General features: G+C 35.7%; 1 protein-coding gene across 2 annotated transcripts in view; it reads left to right on the plus strand.

Moving 5' to 3' along the window:
* LOC138155467 (caspase-4-like) overlaps nt 1-12217 on the plus strand; it is a 37253-nt gene extending 25036 nt beyond the window's left edge. Inside the window, exons 6-9 of one of the 2 annotated variants that reach the window (XM_069080720.1) lie at nt 1552-1692; nt 3295-3404; nt 6897-7000; nt 7523-12217. In XM_069080720.1, the coding sequence (XP_068936821.1) occupies nt 1552-1692; nt 3295-3404; nt 6897-6995 (350 nt within the window). In that variant the 3' untranslated portion in view covers nt 6996-7000; nt 7523-12217. The remainder of the gene's footprint in view (nt 1-1551; nt 1693-3294; nt 3405-6896; nt 7001-7522) is intronic. The other variant, XM_069080722.1, reaches the window with a different exon arrangement.
* Nucleotides 12218-15054: the final 2837 nt, after the last annotated feature.

Consider the following 15054-nt stretch of genomic DNA (forward strand, 5'->3'; position numbering starts at 1 on the left):
ACACACACACACACACACACACACACACACACACACACACACACACAAACCTAGCCATGTAACCTTGAGCAAGTTACTTAACCCCAATTGCTTAAAAAAAAAGAAAAGAAAAGAAAAGAAAGCATTTCAAAGCTTGATGTCAGGTGGTGGCACAACAGAATACAACTTTTCTAACAATAAGAGATATACAAAAATGGAATGAGGTTAGAGTGAGTGGCTTCCTCTTTCCTGGAAGTACTGAGGGTGAGTAGAGATTACCACTTATGAAAGTTTTAGATGAATTTTGGTCACATATTGATTGAACTAGATAAGCACTGTGGTCTCTTCTAATTCTGAAATTCTATGCCTCAGGATCTATCTGCTACCAAAAGGTTGTCCTACTCCTCCTAGGAACTGAATAACTTTCATTTCTGAAAGGCTCTCACTCAAAATTGATATGGTCTACCCAGTTGAATGATCCTTTAGATAAGAGTAATGTGATGCATTAAAAAGAGTAATGGATTTGTACAGAGGGGATCTGAATCCCAAATATTGCCTCTCCCACTTACTGTGGTATAGACTCTTAATTTCTCTGTGGCCTCAGTTTCATTATTTGTGAAATGAGAGGATTAAGTAGGATGACCTCTAAAGTCTCTTCCAACTTAAGAGTTATAATTTTATGAGACAGTGGTGGGAAAGAATAGTCCATGATATGGCTGGTGAAAGATGAAATTACTGAGGAAACAAAGGTTCAGTCTTCCAAGCATATCAATTTATTAAGCAATGCATGCCAACTGCCTAACAAATCAGGAACAGACCCTTTCCTCAGCTTAGGGCTGGGTCCTGAATATAGGGGAGACACGATTTTATGCATTAAAAACAATTAAGGAAATAATAATCAAATAAGGCCAAAGGGAAACAATACAACATTAGGTAAGCTGATTTCTAAGTGACTGAAAGATTAGGAATTTTCTGAGTTGAGTGGAGGAGAGTGAACAGATACAATTCCTTGAATTCAGAAAAAGAGGTGCCCTAATTCCCCCAAGTGTGTGTACATAATTAAAGGAATACAAAAAGAATAACAGATTGATCAATGTGGGGCTAGCTAGTTTCCAGATAAGACATATTGGTTTTTTGAGATGTATGATTGTGAGAAAACTCTTGACATTATTCTTTAGATCTAGGTTTTTAGTTAAAGGTCTCTAAGAGCAGGTAGGGGTGGTTCAGCTTTCCAGCATTGCAGGGCTAGATTTAAACAATTAAATAAAGTTTTCTACCACTTCCCACAACTAAATAAAGTTTTGTTCAAAGACAGAAGTTGGACTAGACCCATAATTAAAAATAAAGTGAACTGAACTAGCTCCAGAATTCATTCACAAGATGAAGTCAATGAGGTTCACATAATTCCCACAGTTAACTATTTGATCCCCTAATGCCTTCAGTTCCCTCAATTTCCCCATGGGTCTTGTTGTATTTTGGGGAATAATGATAAGAATAAAAACAAAAACTCACATCTTCAGCACTGTGATAAAAGGTAGAAAGGGTACAAGCAATGAATTTCCTTTTATACAGTGAACCATGGGACTGCATGGGTGAGTGATGCCCCAGAAATCGCTGAAGACAGCCCAAGTCAACTGCAAGTCTTTGAAGATGACTCTGTCAGGAAGACCCATTTAGAAAAGGACTTCATTACTTTCTGCTCCTCAACTCCACGTAAGTCACTAAGCCCTGAGTGTCCTTGTACAACAGGTCCAACCTACTTGAGGCAGGATAGAAAATTCAGGGTTTTAAGAAAATGTAAAAAATAGTAAAATAGGTATCCTAGTTTCCATAATCCTTTTCTGCTGATCACATGTTTTCCCTTCCATATTACCCATATCTGAGTTATCAAATGCTCCAGACATTCTTTTTGCATGCCCTCTTTTCAAGTGATAGATCATTCAATAAACATTAAAGGAAATATACATGTACTTGTATGTGTACATAGATATACACACATATCTATATTTGTACGTATGTATTTTTGTGTATTTGTATGTAATATCCACAATGCAATGCATACATGCATATTTGCTTACACAATACGTGTGCTTATATTTCTATTGTTACCCACAGAGTTTACAACCTAGCTGTGGATAGGAGATCCTTTTGTGAAATTATATTAGCAAGCAAGAATTTGCAAATTAAGAGAGTGTTTGCTAAGCACATAAGGACAAAGTAAACGCAGATTGAAGGAATGGTGCAATCACAGTATGATTAATTAAGTAGGATTTACTAAAGTTTAGTTGTAGGTTAATTTTATACAATATGATGAGTATAACAATGAAAATTAAAGAAAAAATAATTTCATAGATGTGGGGAATATGATATGGGCAAAAGTAGGCAAAATTGATATTACACTTCACTAGATGAAGTGATTCTATTATTACATGAGTACTGAAGCAATACTTTTGTTCGAAGTCAGCAGGAAGAAGAGGACACACTGTGAATCTTAGTCTTCAGTGCTTGCAATGGAAACAGGGCAATAGACAAGTCAAAACTCAGTAACAATATGCTTTCTGGTTAAGGTGATTTCAGGAATAGTACTTGAGATCAACCAGAATGGGATAATGTTAAAGAGAGAATACCAGAGAGTTACCAGAAAGTCTTCTGAATGGAGGGAAAAAAAAGATTGCATTGGCACTATCAAGGAAAAACTAGAATTTCATCCATGACTCTTACAACCTTATTCCCTCTCCTAAATGTCATGAGGATCTTGAATTTATCAACATCCAGCTCTCCTGTCTTGACCAGGCTCCCTAACATGGGGATCATTCTTACAGGGTTAACTGCTTGGACAACCTCTGTTTTGGTACACTTTGTCCCTGGTTCACTGGGGTAATTCAAGAATATAGCTTGGTTTTCTTCTATTTAAGCCTAATTGAAGAAGGGAAAGGGAAAGAAGAAAATGAGCATTTATACAGTCACTACAATATGCCAGGTACTATGCTAACTGCTTTTACAAACGTTATCTCATTTAATCCCCCTGACAATCCTTTGATGGTAGGTACCATTATTATTCTTATTTTACAGCTGAAGAAATGGAGGCAGGCAGAGGTGAAGCAACTTGCCCAGGGTAATGAAACTAGAAAGTATCTGAGGCTAGATTGAACTCAAGTTTTTTTCTGGACTTCAGGCCCAGCTCTCTGTACATTGTGTCACCTAGCCACCTCTAAAAAGTTTCATAAGTTGTAGCTCCCAATATCTCTTTGCCTAGCTGAGACTCATGGCCTTGACAGTTAAAATCTCTCTCTCTCTCTCTCTTTTTTTTTTAAGATAATGTTTCTTGGAGAGACACTAAAAATGGCTCTATCTTCATTAAAGAGCTCATCCATGCTTTCCAACAATATTCTTGGTGTCACCACATAGAAGAAGTCTTCAGAAAGGTAAGACTTGTTTCCCTGACTTCTTTCATTCATTTGTTCACCTGTTTGAAAATACTTGTCTACGGGGTGGCCAGGTGGCTCAGCGAATAAGAGCACCGGCTCCAGTGTTGGGATGACCTGGATCAAATCCGGGCTCAGACACTCAGCACCACACCCAGAAATAACTGGCCATGTAACCTTGAGCAAGTTACTTAACCCCGATTGCTTTAAAAAAAAAAAAGAAAAAAAAAGAAAATACTTGTCTACTTTATTTGACCATTTTGGGTGGAGAAAGGAACATAAAAACCTATCCATATTGAATTTAAAGTCCCAAGTAAGGATGTTAGGGGATTGAACATGTGTTTACAAATCAGGAAAAGAAAAAAAAAACATTATGGGACAGAGTACAAACCAGTACTAGACTATCTGATACAATCAGTTGTGTTCTACAGCTAAGAAACGTCACTTTGACATATAGTTAGTGAAGGAAAGCTTCACTGAAGAACAAATTTTACTTCAACTATGAAAGTACAATAGGTTTTAGATTGGCTAAGTGAGCATATCACATACTACCTTTCATGCAATAACTATCTGATACATGTTTGTTGGATAGAGTAGGAATATGCATCACATTTGTGAAAGTTAAAAGGACTGAGGTAATTATTAGGAGTTATATACATTGGGAAATAGAGATATTATAATGCAGCAGTCATGTAAAAGGATAGAGTTCTTAGAGAGTTTATTGCAAGTAAGTACCAAAAGAATATGGTTGTCACATTGAATTTTAGATCTAATTAGAAACCCAGATAATGAATGATAGTTATGCTTGTTCCCTGCATATGTCTTCTTTTGATCTTTGGAACTGTGTTCCCCATGTGGGCTGAGGTATTCTAAATCTGTCAATTGATGCTTGTCTGGGCTTTACCACATGGTTACCCAATAATTATTTACCCAGATTGGTCTATTCCACATATAAAAATTCTAAAAGCCAAGATTGCCAGTGCAATGTATATTTTGGACCTTTCTCCTATTTCTAATATGATATTTTAATTTTTGTAGATAAGCATCTGAATCCATTAGAGTTTCATTGCCTTAAGTAAACTGGTTAGTGACAGCTTAAACTAAACAATATCAAAGTTGCTGACATTCAGAGTCAACAATCATTTATTGGTACTTTGTCAGGAGCTTTGTAGACAAAGGCCAAAAAAAGAAAGAAAGAAAAAATGAAAAGAACGAAGAGATAGAGAAATAAAGAAAAAGAAAAAAATGTAGGAAGGAAAGAAAGAAGGAAGGAAGGAAAGAAAGAAGGAAATATAAGTGCTTGGGGCTTTTATTCTACTGAAGGCATGGGCTTAGTAGAAAGCATATATTAATCAATGCAAAGTAATTTCAAGATTGAGAAAGAATTAACTGGGGAATCAGTGAAAGGTGTCCTTCAGGAAATGAAGCATGAGCTGTGCTTTGGAAGAAGGTCATCATCCTAAAAGCCAGAAGTAAGAAGGCAAGTACATCCTAGGAAATGAGAACAAAGGCATGGAAGTGAAAGAAAGAATGTCATGTATATGGGAAACAGATGGTAGACCATATATAGCCAAGAACCACAGAATTCTTGTAGTACAGATATCTCTAGGATTTTGTTGTACCCATGATAGATTGTTGTCTGTTGTCCATAGTCCACCCTAAATATTTTGGGAGAACTTCATTACTTGAGTGATTTCAGGGTGATAAATGTTTATTTCAGTATATAATTATCTTCTGTCTTAGTCATTAAAAATAAACTGAATGCATAAATGTGTAGGTTTAAAGACACTCAGTATGAAAAGGAACTAGAAAACTGTTGGGAGTCAGTCCCTCATACTTGAGATAAACTCACTACTCTCATCTAACTCAGAGAATCCTTAACTTCCTTCAAAACCCAGATAAGGCATCACATCTTGCAAGAGTCATTGCCTGATTCCCTTTTCTACTAAAATTTAATTTCTTTGGAAATTAATTTGTGCTCCGGTCACATGAACAACAAGAAGGGGGTGTAGGATACTACTAACCTGGAGGGAAAATGTCCAGCATCCAGGTGGGGCAATATTTCTTACCATAAACATCATGTGGTACAAAAACCTAGGCTAGTGAATTTTGAATGGCCCAGTGTGAGAGGAGACTGAGATTCTTTGAGATATAGCCTCCTGGAAAATCACTATCTGAAGGGAGTGAATCAGAATGTGAGCAATAGAAGAAAATGAGAGTGTGGGGGGACAGATTGACATTACCAAAGGTCTCAGGAAGAAGACAACTCAAAGACCTTGAATATAAGCAGATAAATCAACAGGGAAAACATTAACAGCAAAAGAATATATGACCTCCAAATCTAGTAAAGAACTTTAGATGTATGTAAATAAATACTTCAAAACAAAGGACAATAATTCAATACTTGATAAGAGAGAAGACCCTGTAGACTTAAAAAACATAAAATCATAACATACTATTCCTGAGTGCTTTAAAAGAAAAAAAAAGAGAATTATGAGAGCAGAATTTATGACCTGAATAGAAAAAAAATTAATGGAAAAATAGAAATTAATTTCTATTTCTTTGCATCCACTATGTATTTCCTTACTTATATGTCTTTTTCATCTTCTGCCCCAACTCCTAACAAATAAAATGTAAACTCCTTGAGGGCAGGGAATGTTTCATTTTTAATCAATGTATTATAAGACTCTATGAAATACTGATATAGTACATTTGTATCAGTGGTTTGTTTAAATGAATTGTGCAAGAAAGGAAACCTTAGGTATCTTAAGGAGCAGAAACAATACCAAATGGAGTTGGCAAACAATAGATGAAATACTTTGAGGAATATAATTTTGGGTGGAAGGAAAGTAAAAAAGGTCAACATCTCAAGTCAAGGGGATATACGTTAAATTCTTGAATTAAGGTCATTAAGGTGCATGTGTATTGAAAAGGATCATGATTTCAATTAATTCTGATAAATAAATTTCCACAGTTGGAATTTTCAGGGACAACTCTGTTTAGAGATTGTATATTGCCATTTGAGAATAATTCAATATCTCATTGGTTAGGACCTGGAAAGGTGGGTCAGAAGAGGGAGAGAGCTTGAGAATCAGACACCTTGAGGAAAAAGTTCAAAGGTCACTGCATTAGAAGTCAGGGTCATGAGCATGAATCAGAATATCTTGGAATTGGTTTCTCTGGGATTTGGCCCTTGTAAGGAGTAATGGTCATGTCTTTGAGACCAATATCCTAGTATTTCAGGTCCTGAAAGATCATTGGTGGTTAAATTTAGGGCTCAGACTATAAGGAGAGTGGATGAGGAACTGTAAAGTCAAGACTTTAGCCTAGGGAAATGATAAAAAAGTAAGATATTATTCTTTCTAAGGACCCTTATACACTTATAAATATCCATAAGCTTAGCCGTCCCATCTTCTTCTATGCTATAATTTGTTCTTTCTGCCTCTTTCTTCTCAGAAATGATTACCTTAAAACCTTCTTTTTGCCTTTTAGGTTCAGAATGCATTTGAAACTCCCAAAGTTAAGGCACAAATGCCCACCATTGAAAGACAGTCCATGACAAGATATTTTTACCTCTTTCCAGGCAATTAAACCTAGTAAGTAATTGTAGGAGTCTTTGTAAAGGATGAAACAGGAAAGAAGGTGAAATATGTGTGTTTGCATGTCTTTTGAGGAGCAAGACCACTCTGCTTGAGCATCTGTCAGAGATGAGAAAAGCTCAGAAAAATATGGCTGTGTTATTGCAATGCAGCCATTGTTATTTATCTGCACTTGAGGTGGTCTTAGACACACTGAACTTTTGTGAGGCTGGGGGAGGGTGTGACATGAGAAATATGAGAAAATTGTATGGCTAATAATTGATGTGGTACAAACAATCTTAGGTTCTCCTGTCAACCAAGGTGGATCATCCCTCTGTTTAAAAAACAATTGAGCTCCATGTCAATTCTGACACACAATTGCTACAGTCCTCTTATAATTATTACCTCTTTTTGTCAGATACGAGGATGAATGGGAAATCCTACTTTGATTAGGATGCTTGTTACTTCAGACGTTAGTCTCAAGTCACTTCTCAGCTCTGTTACCATCTATACTCACATTTATTTTATTTTTTTCTTTAGGAAAATCCACATAGCTGGGATCTTATATATCTACTTGTTTAAGAAGAATATTTCTTAATGCAATTTTCTTCCTGATTGGAAAGAAAGGATTCATTGGGAATACATACAAACATACCAAACATACCACACACACATACACACATGTAATATTTCTGATGAAGTTCGGATATGCAAGATATGGAAGCAAGTAGTATAAATATATGAGACCAAAAGTCATTCCCTAGTAGATAATTGGTTAAACTATTGTCCAAAGAAAAATCCAAACTATTCAGAAAGGCATTTAAAAAATGATCCAAGTCAATAATAAGATAAATGTAAAACTAAAGATCCCTGAGGTTTTCCCTCAGAGCCATAAAATTAATACAACTTATTAAAATGCAAATAGTCAATATGGGAAGGATTATGGAAAGATGGACACATTAATGCACTATCAGTCAAGATGTGAATTAATTCAGTTCAGCATTTTTGGAGAGTGGTTTTGGATTATTTAAATTAAGTGACTGAAACGACCATATTCTTGAATCCAGAGCCTCCAGTGCTAGTTGGTTGTCTGCCATCCTTTCATTTTTGAAAAGGACCAAAATGGTATCACTATATTGGAATCCAAGTACAGTGTATCCAGCTGTGGTTGATCAGACCAATACAAACTTGGAAGGCTCTATCACTGGACAGGCACAAAGAGTACACATAAACATCTGGAGTGGGGATATTTCTAAACTTGTGCCTCTCATGTTTTTTGAGCTAGTGAACTTCTGCTTTGCTCATAGAACACTGTACCTTCTTTGAAGTGGGCATGCCATGTGGGCTGTTAGGTTGCCAATGTCTCCCATGACATTCAATCTATTACAAAGTTCTTCAGAGAGACCTTGAGAGTGACTTTGTATCACTTCTTCTGACCTCCATGTGAGTGCTTGTGTGGCAATTAAATGTAAAATAGTCTTTTATGTAAACATATGTACTAGGCTTATTGTACTTAATTTACATATTACATATGTAAAGGAAGTTAAGGGGAAAAAAATAAAAGCCCTCATAGATGAATATATTTCCAACAAGGTAGATATCCATTAGTTGGAGAGTAGCTAAACAAATTGCAGTACATAAACAAAGCAATGAAATGTGACTGTGCTGTAAGTAAATCTATTATCAATAGAGAGAAGCATGAAAAGACTTATATGAATTGATGTAAATGAAACAGAATGAGGAAAACAAAATACATAGTAACTACAATACTATTAATATAAAGAACAACAGTAATGACACCAATGGAAAGTCACAAAATTATAATGACCAAGCTTGTTCCCAAAAAAAGATATAAAAAGATACTTCACCCAACTTCTTTGCAGAGTATAGAGGACTATGTGTCCTATGCAACAATACAGATATCAGACTTTTTCAATATATTGTTTAGTTTTGCTGAACTTTTTGTTGTTCTTAAAAAGAGCATAATTCTAAAAGAATTCATCTTTCTGTGAGACATTGGAGTGAGGCATTTAGGTGACACAACAAAATAAAGAAAAGTCATCTAGGCCTTAGTTTGGGCAATGATGCCCATGCAGCTATACCATGCAGCTAGGTGGTGCAGTGACTAGAGAACTGGGCCTGGATTCAGGAAGACCTGAGTCCAAATTTTGCTTAAGACACTTACTAACTGGGTGAACCTGGGCAAATCATTAAACCCTGTTTGCCTTAGTTTCCTCATGTGTAAAATGATCTGGAGAAGGAAATGGCAAACCAGTCTTGTATCTTTGCCAAGAAAACCCAAAATGGGGTCACAAAGAGTCAGACACAGTTGAAAAATGACTGAATATGCACTCTCTATACCATGTGTACTAGGAAACCAGAAAATTGTGACTCTTTTTAAAGTGTTCTGTGTTATTTAAATTCTTATTGACAAATGAGGAAGTAGCCTTGTGCTGAAACCATGAAATGTAACATCCTGAATCTTTAAGTCATGTACAAATTAAACATTGAACCTAGGAAGCTACTTAGCAAGCCCTATGTTTTATTATTAACTCAATATTCATCCCAGCCAGAAAGGAAATCAATTACTTTAAAAGATTTTCAAAGATTTAAGTTGCAGATTCTTTTTTTTTCTCAGTAACCAGTTTCTTTTTTTTTCCCTTTTGGAGGGCAATTGGGGTTAAGTAACTTGCCCAGGGTTACACGGCTAGTTTTTTGTGTGTGGGTGTTAAGTGTCTGAGGCCGGAACCGCACTCAGGTCTTTCCGACTCCCGGGCGGCTGCTTTACTCACTGTGCCACCTAGCCGCCCCCTTCAGTAACCAGTTTCTGCCCCTATGGACTAGGCAGAATTGTTTCTTTGTATGAACAATCAGATAAGGAACTTTTTACTATTCTATAACCTTGGGTTGTAGTGAACCACACATAGTCAATAGTCCTAGAGCTGATTAGGGGGTAATGGTAGCAGTGGTAGAGTGGATGGGAAGGGGTTGGGATAAGCCACGTGAATGAAACAAGCTGAGAGGGAGAAAAGTAGATCACTAGCTAAAAGAAGTGATATGCATTGCCATGTCCATTCACCTCAGAGTTACCTTCATCTCAGCTCAGCCAATTATTGAGGAGCTAGAGAATAGCCACCTGAAGTCACAGGGTAGGAACTAGGATAGCTTAGTAGAGGCACAGGCACTATTTATTGAGGGTTTAGGGTTGGACACTTGTGACTAGAAAATAATAAAGGTAAAATATACCTTTTTCAAGAGAAACATATTAGTGAAGAGAAGAAATGGGATAACATTGAATATGCAGGTTCTATTGAACATGACCTCTGCAAAAATACATTAACTTTATGGGAAGGTATGACAGAGAACAACTATCTCGGTAAGCATTAGAGAGACAGGTAAAATAGTAATAACTATACATAATAACCCATCAGATAACTGGAGTAATTAGACAATAGATATCTAATATAAATCACAAAGCTGGCATGAGAAAGCAAGATGGTGCTGTAAGGGGAGACTGAATATCTGAGGGTATCTCATGGAGGTTTTCAGGAAAAGTACACTTGAATGATTTCTTGACTTATGCATGTAGTACATTATGCATGAAAGGTTTAGATCAGAGTCTGACCATTAAGGAAGGAGTGATTATGAAACAAGTAAACAAACATGTATTAAGCACCTACTATGACATGTCATAAGCCTACTTCGATAATATTGTAGGAATGCTTGCCAACTTAGAACAACTGACTTCATTTTTATGCTTCTATTTTGAGATTGAGCTATTTTGAGTTAGATTATGGTTTTTTTCAAAAACCAAAAAAAGCAATTGTGTGGAATGATGCAGTAAAAATATGTGTGTATTTTTAAACAGCTGATGAAAAAAAAATGTGGACCCTCTAATAAGACAATCGTGGGGAAAATATGATAAGCAACCTTATCCGTAATTTTGAAGTAAAGCACCAATCAAATTATGTGGTAAATGACTTAAGGAACATACATTGCTTAAAAAACATAAATAAACAAACAAAACAACTGATAGCCCAGCCACCAATCTGGTCCTAGAGTGTGAGTAGTGCTGTTTCCTGCATTTCTCAACCTTTGATTCATCCAATTTGGCTTGAAGGCAGTGTTGATGGATAGTCAGATGACTGCCTCTTAGGAAGACTAAAATGGCAGTGTTCTGATTTGTTGTTATAGTGTATTGTTAACATAATTTGATTCACAAAATTCAATTGCAAAACACTGAGATTTCTCATTAATGTTTCCATTCTCTAGTTAGCATAAGTAACAGTAAATCGGCTATATGCATGCACCTTACATTACGTCTTGGAAGGCAATGACTGTTTCTATGTTAAAAATTATAGTAGCTAAGCAAGGGAATATCAGGCATAACATGACTTTAAGAAGAAATGTTTAAGAGACTTAGCAGAGAAAATACTTAGGAACATGAGGCTTAAGATTTTCAAAAGGAAATTTAATTAAGGAGAATGAGAGTCTGCAAACAAGAAAATTCTACTGGCACAGTCATAAGTTGCAGGATCAGAGAGTTAGAGCTGGAAGGAACCTCATTGGTCATTTAGCCAACTCCTAATATTTGTAGATGAGGATACTGAAGCTCATTGACTTGACCAGGATGACATAGATAGTAGATTTTAGAGATGGGATTTTGAACCAAACTATTCCTAACTCACAATGGATAGAGTGCTTAGCCTGCAGTCAGGAAGACCTAAGTTAAAATCCAGCCTCAAAGATTTATTAAGCAGATGACCCCACTCAAGCCACTTAAACCTGTTTGCCTCAGTTCCTCTTGTATAAAATGAGCTAGAGAAGGAAATGGCAAACCACTCCAGTATCTTTGCCAAGAAAATGCTAAATAGAGTTGGACATGATTGAAAAGACTGATTAACAACATTCTTAACTCAAAAGTTTAGTACTCTTTCCATAATACCACAGTGCCTTTAAATTTGATGATGAGCAAGGATTGATGGGTGGGAGGAATAAAGTAAAAAGTGCACAGCAGAGAACAAAAGAAAACCTACCAGGAAGCAAAGAAAAGCTGGATAGCTTGGAAAACAATGTCTCGTATTTATTATATGGGATTTCTTAAAATGGAAATTTATTGTTTCATATTGAATCCCCTCCTGTTTGTTGTATACATGCCAATGTTCTCTTTTAATTCTTTTTTTATTTTGTATTTAAGTTTAAAATGAATAAAAAAATAAAATTGATGATGAGCAATATGGGAAAATTTTTTATTTTCTTTCTATTTTTTTTTCTTTTAGGCTTTATATTTTGTTTTTTTTTAAGTGAATATTGTTTTTATTAATTAATTAACTAAATTTTAGTTTTCAACATTCATTTCCTTTTTTATTAATTAATTTATTTTCAGTTTTCAACATTCATTTCCACTAAATTTTGAGATCCAAATTTTCTTCACATTTCTCCCATCCCCACCACCCTGAGATGGCATGTATTCTGATTACTCCTTACCCCAGTCTGCCCTCTTTTAATCACACTCCTCCCCCTATCCCTTTGCCCCTTACTTTCTTTTAGTGCAAGATAGATTTCTATACCCCATTACCTGTATATCTTTTTTTCCAGTAGCATTGAAAAAATATATTTTTTAGCATTTGTTTTTAAAACTTGGAGTTCCAAATTCTCTCTCTTCTTTCCTCACCATCCAACCTTATTGAGAAAGCAAGCAATTCAATATAGGCTATACATGTGTAGTTATGCAAAACACTTCTGTATTAGTCATGTTGTGAAAGGCTAACTATATTTCCCTCCAGCCTATCCTGCCCTTTCACACTTATTCTATTTTCTTCTTTGATCCTGTCCCTTTTCAAAAGGATTTGCTTCTGACTACGTACTCTCCTGATCTGCCCTCCCTTCTATCTTCTCACCCCACCACCTTCACCCTTACTTTCCTATAGAGTAACATACCCAATTGAGTGTGTATGTTATTCCTTCCTTAAACCAAATCCAATAAGAGTAAGGTTCACTCATTCCCTCTCACCTCCCCCCTCTTCCCCTCCATTGTGAAACCTTTTTCTTTCCTCTTTTTGTGAGATAATTACCCCATTCTATCTCTCCCTTTTTCCTTCTCCCAATATATTCCTCTCTCACTCCTTATTTTATCTTTTAGGTATCCCTTCATATTGAAATCACCCTGTGCCATCTATCTATCTATCTATCTATCTATCTATCTATCTATCTATCTATCTATCTATCTATCTATCTATCTATCTATCTATATTTTCTCCAACTACCCTAATACTGAGAAAGGTCAATTGATTTACAAATATCATCTTTCCACATAGGAATGTAAACAAGTCAACTTTAATAAATCCTTTATGATTTCTCTTTTCTGTTTACTTTTTCATGCTTCTCTTGATTCTTGCATTGGAAAATAAAATTTTCTATTCAGCTCTGGTCTTTTAATCAAGAATGCTTGAGAGTCCTCTATTTCGTTAAATATCCATTTTTTTTCCCTGAAGTATTATACTCAGCTCTGCTGGGTAGGTGATTCTTGGTTTTAATCCCAGCTCCTCTGACCTCCAGAATATCATATCCCAAGTCCTTTGATCCCTTAATGTAGAAGTTTCTAGGTTTTTGTTTTTGTGATTGTATTTCCACGATGCTCAAATTGCTTTTTTTTTCTGGCTATTTGCAATAATTTCTTCTTGACCTGGGAACTCTGGAATTTGGTTACAATATTTCTAGGAGTTTTCCTTTTGGAATCTCTTTCAAGAGATGATCAGTGGATTCTTACAATTTCTATTTTGCTCTCTGGTTCTAGAATATCAGGGCAGTTTTCCTTGATAATTTCTTGAAATACGATGTCTAGTTTCTTTTTTTTTTAGTCATGGCTTTCAGGTAGTTCAATAGTTTTTAAATTATCTGTCTTAGATCTTTTTTTTTTTTTCAGGTCAGTAGTTTTTTCAAAGAGATCTTTCAAATTGTCTTCTATTTTTTTTTCATTCCCTTTGTTCTGTTTTATAAATTCTTGATTTCTCATAAAATCATTAGCTTCCATTTTGCTCCATGCTAATTTTGAAAGAATTATTTCTTTCAATGAGCATTTTGACCTCCATTTCCATTTGGCCAATTCTGATTTTTAAGGCATTCTGCTCCTGATTGGCTTTTTGGACTTCTTTTGCCATTTAGGTTAGTCTATTTTTTTTTTCATTTTTCAAATGCTTTATTAACTTCTTATTTACATCATTCATTTCCACCAGATTTTGAGTTACACATTTTCTCCCTATTTTTTCCCTACCTACCGCACCAAAATAGCAGCCACACAGTATATTCCCTCCTCCAATCTGCTTTCTTCTATATCTTCTCTCATATCTGCTTTAACTTTTGCAGTAGGGCATGGTGGATCTCTATGCCTCTGTGCCTGGATATCTTATTTCCCAATTACATGTAAAATAGTATTATTAGTAATATATATTTAAACATTTGATTTTAAAACTTTGAATTCCAGATTCATTCCCTTCCTCACTTGTCACCCGCCATTACTGGAAAGATAAACAGTTCAGTATAGGTTGTATATGTGTAGCTTATGCAAAACATTAACATAGTTGATATACTCTAAAAGACTGACTTTATTTCCCTCCCTCCTATCCTACCTCCCACTAGTTCTATCCTCTACTTTGATCCTGTCCCTTTTCAAAAGTGGGTGCTTCCAAATTCCCTCCCCCCAGCCTGACCTCCATTCCACCATCCCCCTCTAATGCCCTTCACCCCTATTCTCCAGTAGGGTGAGATACCCTATTTAGTGTGTATTTCATTCCCTCCTCAAGCCAAATTCAATGAGAATAAGGTTGACGCATTCCCTTTTGCCTTCCTATTTTTTCCCCTCCATTGTAACCATTTTCCCTTGCCTCTTTTATATGAGATAGTTTACCCCATTCTGTCTCTCCCCATCCCCTCTCATTATACCTCTCTCAAATCTTAATTTCACCTTTTAAGTATCATCCCTTCCTATTGAGTTGGTCTTATGCCCTCTATCTATGTCTACCTGTAAACATATATACGGACATTCACATATGTATTCATATCCCTGTATATAG

This window comes from Petaurus breviceps, unplaced genomic scaffold, assembly GCF_028583685.1.
Source record: "Petaurus breviceps papuanus isolate PSGF00001 unplaced genomic scaffold, PetGlider_PUasm1.0 91133, whole genome shotgun sequence".
Classification (NCBI taxonomy): Eukaryota; Metazoa; Chordata; class Mammalia; order Diprotodontia; family Petauridae; genus Petaurus; species Petaurus breviceps.